Source organism: Kryptolebias marmoratus, linkage group LG19 (genome assembly GCF_001649575.2).
Source record: "Kryptolebias marmoratus isolate JLee-2015 linkage group LG19, ASM164957v2, whole genome shotgun sequence".
Classification (NCBI taxonomy): domain Eukaryota; kingdom Metazoa; phylum Chordata; class Actinopteri; order Cyprinodontiformes; family Rivulidae; genus Kryptolebias; species Kryptolebias marmoratus.
The window spans coordinates 1,319,838-1,326,301 of record NC_051448.1 but is presented as its reverse complement, the minus strand read 5'-3'; the positions used below and the strand labels follow the sequence as shown (position 1 = coordinate 1,326,301).

The following is a 6,464-nucleotide window of genomic DNA, read 5'->3' as shown; positions in this document are numbered from 1 at the left end:
GGGGGGGGGGGAGGGGGGGGAGAAGGGGGAGGAGGAGGAGGAGGAGGAGGAGGAGGAGGAAGAGGAGCAGGAGGAAGAGGAGGAGGAGGAGGAGCAGGAGGAGGAAGAGGAGCAGGAGGAAGAGGAGGAGGAGGAGGAGCAGGAGGAGGAAGAGGACACAGTCAGTGAGCTGCTGCTCTGAACACAGATCTCTTCAAACATGCTGAGTCATGTTAGAAAACATGCTGACTGTTCTGATCTGCCCCGGCCCGTTTTCTCTGCACACGTTAAGGTTTCATGCAGCCGAATGTTAACGTGCTGATCAGACCCGGTTCCAGCCGACCCTGAAGGCACCGCCGCCTGGTTTCCTCCAAGTCCAACAGAGGCTGGCGCCCTGAAGGCGTCACGCACCCGATGGAGCTGCAGGTGAGCGTCAGAAACAGACGGGGGCGTGGCCGTCTTAGCAGGACTTCGGTTTGGACAAATACTGTTTGATTCTGACGGCACTGATGAGCTAACGGCTAGTCTGAACACAGCCGAGACCAAAGTGGATCAGCAGCTCAAACCTCCAACATTTATCCAAACAGCAACCTGCAGCAGGTAAGATACTAATCTCTAACTCTTCCTGTTCCAGGGTCAGGGTCGATCGGACCTGAAACCTCCTCATCCAGCGGCAGCCTCTCACCCAATCAGAGCCTCCGACACGTTAACGGGACTCCCGACTCGTCTGATTGGATGAAACATGCAGACTCACTCGCTGAGGCTTCGGCCTCGTCTCATCGGGGAGACGGGCGGCCCGGACAGACCTTCCTCCCTCTGAGGGACAACGCTACAGGGCGAGGAGGACAGGGAGGACAGGGAGGACAGGACAAAGAGAGGACGGACAAAGAGAGGACACCGGACATGAGAAGACCAGAACAGGAGGACAGCTATGGAGACATTCCAGGGACAGTAAAGGACAAAATGTGAAGTCAGAGTGAAGATGAGAACGGTGAGAAGGGAGAGGAGGAGGGAGAGGAGGAGGGAGAGGAAGAGGAGGAAGAGGAAGACTACAGACAGGAAGAAGCTGAAGTCGGTCTTTTATAATGTGGAGTTAAAACAATTCTTCTAAGTTTATCAGAGAACCTGGAAGAATAAAAACAATTTTCTGCTCCTCTTCCTCCAGACTGACCTGTCTGATCCTAGCCCTGTGAGGACTTTTATTTTGGCGGGGGTTTCCTGTGATACTCACTGGTTCTGAGCGGCGGTCCGCTCTGCCGGGTCCTTCTCTCCGACCGGAGAGGTTTGACTTCAGAGGCAGCAGAGAGACAGAGAAGAGACAGAAAACATTCAGGGTTCTGGTTCTGGTTCTGTTCTAGGCCCGGTTCTGAAACACCAGCTGCAGCTTTTTGTTTCAGAACATTTTAATCATAAATTTAAAACATATTTAGTTAGTTTGTTTTTTTTTAGGCCGAGGTAAAAAGTTTATTCAGGAGGATTTAACTTTTCAAATAATCTGTATGTTTATTATTAAATATTTAGGAACTTTTAGACAATTAGTTATTATTTATTTCTTATTTTTAAAGATTTAAATGTTTATTTCTCAGACATTAAAAGAATCATCATATTTTTCTTTATGTTTTAAAAATAATTTCCTTAAAGAATCAGAGCTGGTTTTATTTCTGTTTATTTAAATCTAATTTGAGATATTTTATCCTTGACGCCTAAACTCAGTTTAATTTGTAATAATTGCTTTTTTGGGACATTTTAAGGTTTTTTTGTACTTAAAGAGCTTTTTAAAACTTTCTAAGTTAAGTTTCATTTTATTTTTTTATTTTTACTTTATTACCATATTTTATGAACTTTTAAAAAGTCGAATTAATCATGATTTTAAATTAAATCCCATTAGTGATGACCTGTTAATGTTTAGGAGCCATTTTATTCTCTTGTAAAAACTAATAAATTATTTTATCAGCTGAGATGAAAAGCATTAAGAAGCTGAACTGGGTCGGGCCGGGTCGGACCGGGTCGAGCCGGGTCAGGCGGTATTTTAAAGCACAGGAACAGCAGATTCGGTTCTTTTACTTTAAGTTCTGACTTCAGGAACCCTCAGAACCCAAAGGTTCTGCTTCGTCCCCAGCTGAACCGATGCTCACCAGCCGTACGTCTTCTGCGGATTGGGCAGCGGGTCGTCGAAGAACGAGTCTCCTTCATCGTGGTCTTCCTCCTCCTCCAGGTCCAGGTCCAGGTCCAGATGCTCCTTCCTCCCAGCTGAGGAAGAGGAGGAGGTCTGAGGCTGAAGGTCTCCTTTCCCCGCAGGAAAAGAACGCTCCGGGTCCTGAAGAGAAAGACGAGTTCAGGCAGAACCAAACCCTGTGGTTCAGGAGGTGATGAAGAGGGATGAAGAGGAGAAGCTGATGCTGCTGCAGCCAGGTGGGAGCTGTGGAACAAACTGGCTGCTTGTTAGAAAACCTTGGTTTGGCCTTTCAGAGCCACCGTAGATAGAAATGAATGGCTGAAGTCTGAAACTGAGCCAGTTTGTTCCACAGCTGAAATCAAACAGGAAGGAGGTTAGAGGCAGGAGGCGGGTTTCAGTGAGTTCTCTGTCTTTAAGATCTATAAAAATGAGATGATGACGACACATCTGAGCTCTGATGGAGGTAAACTCAGCAGAGATCAGAGTCAGAGTCAGAGTTAGTGACCTCAGGTGCTTTTATTGTGACAGGAAGTGCTACAGCGTGAAGCTCCTGGCTCTGCTGCTCGTTACCTTGGCGACGGTCTGACTCCTCGGGCCTCGGTACCGGGGGATCTGTGCACGACACGAAGAGCAGCCGTCAGACCTGCTCTGCCCCGGCAGAAACACGCCAGAGATCCGCTTCTGCTGATTGGCTGGGGAGCGTCAGCGCCCCGCAGGTTGTAGAAGATTTTAGGTTTTATAGACTTTATATTTCCAACTTCTTCCATTTCTGCATTTCAGGCTGCAACACATTCAGGCTTGGACCAGGGTTCTGGGACGGTCTGGGCCTGGATCAGGGTTCTGGGACGGTCCGGGCTTGGACCAGGGTTCTGGGACGGTCCGGGCTTGGACCAGGGTTCTGGGACGGTCCGGGCTTGGACCAGGGTTCTGGGACGGTCCGGGCTTGGATCAGGGTTCTGAGACGGTCTCGGGCCTGGATCAGGGTTCTGGGACGGTCTGGGCCTGGATCAGGGTTCTGAGACGGTCTGGGCCTGGATCAGGGTTCTGGGACGGTCTGGGCCTGGACCAGGGTTCTGAGACGGTCCGAGCCTGGATCAGGGTTCTGGGACGGTCCGGGCTTGGATCAGGGTTCTGGGACTGTCCGTGCTTGGATCAGGGTTCTGAGACGGTTCGGGCTTGGATCAGGGTTCTGGGACGGTCCAGGATCCCTCTGAGGGAACGTTTAATGGTCCAATAAGACAAAAGTAAACTGAACTCGGTCAGAACAATAAAAACACTGCAGCCAGTGTGAAGCATGGCGGTGGCTGTATCATGCTCAGGGGCTATCTGGCTGCACAAAGAAGACAACGAACCCAAAAGCCAGATTCTGACGGCAGCATTAATGCAGAAAAGTCCAGCAGTGACATCTGTTGCCTTCAAGGACCACATGTTTTTGTGGGACGTTTGAGCACTTGATGTAAAACCACTTTGTGTTGCAGCCTGAGATGCTGAAACGGATCGATGTTAAAAACACTTTAGCTAAAGAAACATAAGAATCAGTCCCTTGTTTGTTTTTAAATCTACTTCAACGTTTTCTTTTTATTATTTAGGAAGAAAACTCGTGACATGAAGCAACGTTTTCCATGACTGGGTTGATTTTTTCAGGTTTTCCCAGACGGAGAATCTTTTCTTTTCAGAGCCAAAAGTTTAAAAAGTTTCATTTAAAAACCTCTAAATCAAAATCAAACGGACCTTACTGACAGGAGGAGACACGACTTTATCTTCAGGGACCTGGTTCTGAGGTCGACTCCCATCCGAGTCCTGAACGACCTGAAAACGAGTCCAGACAAACATTTCTAACCCAAACTGTGTGGAACCTGAAGGAGAATATTTACAACAAGTTGTTCAGGAAACACCACAGAATCTAATTAAACATCATTATAATTATTAAAGAAGCAGTCCAGTCTTTAAAATTAAAGATTAAACTGGGTTTTCTGTCTTTTTGTGGCTTCAGTCAAGTTAATTACAGAAAGCTGAGATTTTTCTTTTATCTCCTTACATTTATTAACAGCATTTGTTGGTTTGTTCTATAAATCTGGAAACATCAAGTGACATCCAGTAAGATTCGATTGTTTAAAAAGCAGAAAAGCTGCGGTGCCAACTGCAGAAACTCTGATTTAAACAGAATATTTCAAACACAGAGACTCACCACGCTCCTGCACTGAGAGAACAGATGTTTGTACGTTTCCAGGAAGAACTGGAAGTCAACCGCTGCGAAGGAACAGAAAGACTGGAATCAGTCCGAGTCTCGGGTTAAAGTTCTGCAGTTTCTGAGTTGAATCAGAAACGATCCAATCGGATCATTGGGCTCACTGTCGGAGAAGGTTCTGTCTGCAGCCCGGAGCTCATCAGAGGTGAATCTCTCCAACAGGTTCCTGTAAAAACACGAACACCAAATGAACTTCAGGATCAGCAGCAGGTCGGGTTCTGATTCTGAACCCGAACGACTAAACAAGCCCCGACTGAGAGCTCCTCCAGGGGTTTAATCTTTTACCATTTCAACTTTTAGTTAAAATAAAACTGTGGAAATATAAAATGATCTTCTGTGAGTGTCCTGACCAGGAGAGACACTTAAAATCTACAAATACAGACCGCTTCAGGCCCGAAGGAAAGCCTTTAACCTTCGAACCCAAAGAGGAAACAGACTGATAATAAACAGAGCTGACTGTGAAGAATCCAGATTCACAGCAGTGATCTGAACGACTCGACTCGAGGGTTCGAGTCGGACCACATCTAAAACCTGGAGGATTAATGGGTCCTACCTGTTCAGGCCGGGCAGCAGGTCTGAGAAAACTGACGTCAGATCTTCTGTTCCGACCGAGCCGCTCTGATCCTGCACATGGAAACACAGCCTCGAGTAAGAAGGTCAGCTGTGACTGGCTGCAGAAGGATGACATCACACTGCCTGACTCACCTTGTCGTAAAAGTCAAACGTCTTGCGAGCGAGAGCGAGCTGTTTCTGAGGAAGCTCCTGCCACGATCAGGACAGAAGAAGAGAAAAGAAACGGGTGAGACGCCAGGAGCGACATCGTTCTTTCAAACTGTGGCGTACAACATGGCGGGTGATCATTTGTTTGCAGGAGAGGACAGAGAAGATGTCTTTAACAGAAACGACTGGACCGGGACGTTTGGACGTTCGGTTTGTTTTCTCACCTTTGGGATGTTTCCACTTCGGCCTCCCTGCCGACACAAACACACAGAAGAGAAACGATCAGTTTCACTCCTCCTGGGTCTGACCCGGCTGCAGAACGGAGCAGAACCGTCTCACCTCAGCAGGGACATCCGGTCCGTCTCCGTGCCGTCCTCTCCGGAGCAGCTCCAGCAGCAGAGGGGAGTTTTTATTCAGCTCCGAGTCGGACAGACCCAGCTCTCTGCAGACCAGGTCCCGGCTGTCCAGACCGTTCAGCTGCAACAAACATTCAAACATTAAACTGATTAAAACCACTTTTTATTGCTTTGGACTTCTGGGAGCTTCAGACTTTAAACTGAGCTGCTGGGAGACAACATGAGAGTCAGAGAAGACAGGAAACAGCAAAGATCAGAGAGAAAATACAAACGAACATCAAGGATTTACTTAATAACAGCAAAAAGACCCAGAAGGATCCACACAGCTGCTCATATTTCCTATTTCCTGTCTTTAAAAGTGAATCTTGTTCATCAGGATTCATGTAAACAAAAACTGAGGTCTGGATTCTGAGTCTGAGCAGCTAAAGAGAGAAACTCATAAAAACCTGGTTCAGGTTTTTAATGTCTTCCTTCGTTTGGTTACCAACCCAAACATTTGTTGCACTTTATGAGGAATATTTTTGTGTATTTTACTCTTATGTATATGTGTTTTGTTTTTATTGTTTCTTAACTCAGTTTAAGAAAAGAGTTTAATGTTTGACATATTTCTGTTCAGACATCTCACCATAAAGACGTCCTGCAGTTAATAGAGACCAACCAGCTGCTGTTCTCCAGCTGAATGAAGACAACCTGACGGCTTAGAAAGCTTTGATCACAATAATAACATATTTTTAAACAGGCCTGCAGGAAGAGATGAATAAAACTCAGCTGGAGGTTCGTCTGTCTGCAGTGAAGTTAAAGGCGTCAATCTGCAGGATTCTGAGGAAACCGTCTCACAGGATGACAGCATGAGGACAGGAAGTAGGACAGCATGAGGACAGGAAGTAGGACAGCATGAGGACAGGAGTTATGACAGCATGAGGACAGGAGTTATGACAGCATGAGGACAGGAAGTATGACAGCATGAGGACAGGAGTTATGACAG

The 6,464-nt window shown here is 46.8% G+C and overlaps 1 protein-coding gene across 6 annotated transcripts in view; it reads right to left on the bottom strand.

Moving 5' to 3' along the window:
• cep43 (centrosomal protein 43) overlaps positions 1-6,464 on the bottom strand; it is a 14,379-nt gene that overhangs the window by 5,171 nt on the left and 2,744 nt on the right. For 2 of the 6 annotated variants that reach the window (XM_017441844.3, XM_017441842.3), the window contains exons 5-14: positions 5,463-5,600; positions 5,348-5,374; positions 5,109-5,165; positions 4,957-5,027; positions 4,508-4,569; positions 4,344-4,405; positions 3,887-3,964; positions 2,726-2,767; positions 2,115-2,296; positions 1,211-1,267 (exon numbers count right to left, since the gene is read on the bottom strand). In XM_017441844.3, the coding sequence (XP_017297333.1) occupies positions 1,211-1,267; positions 2,115-2,296; positions 2,726-2,767; positions 3,887-3,964; positions 4,344-4,405; positions 4,508-4,569; positions 4,957-5,027; positions 5,109-5,165; positions 5,348-5,374; positions 5,463-5,600 (776 nt within the window). Of the gene's footprint in view, positions 1-733; positions 809-1,210; positions 1,268-2,114; positions 2,297-2,725; positions 2,768-3,886; positions 3,965-4,343; positions 4,406-4,507; positions 4,570-4,956; positions 5,028-5,108; positions 5,166-5,347; positions 5,375-5,462; positions 5,601-6,464 lie in introns of all 6 variants that reach the window. The other 4 variants (XM_017441845.3, XM_037981450.1, XM_017441840.3 and 1 more) reach the window with 3 other exon arrangements.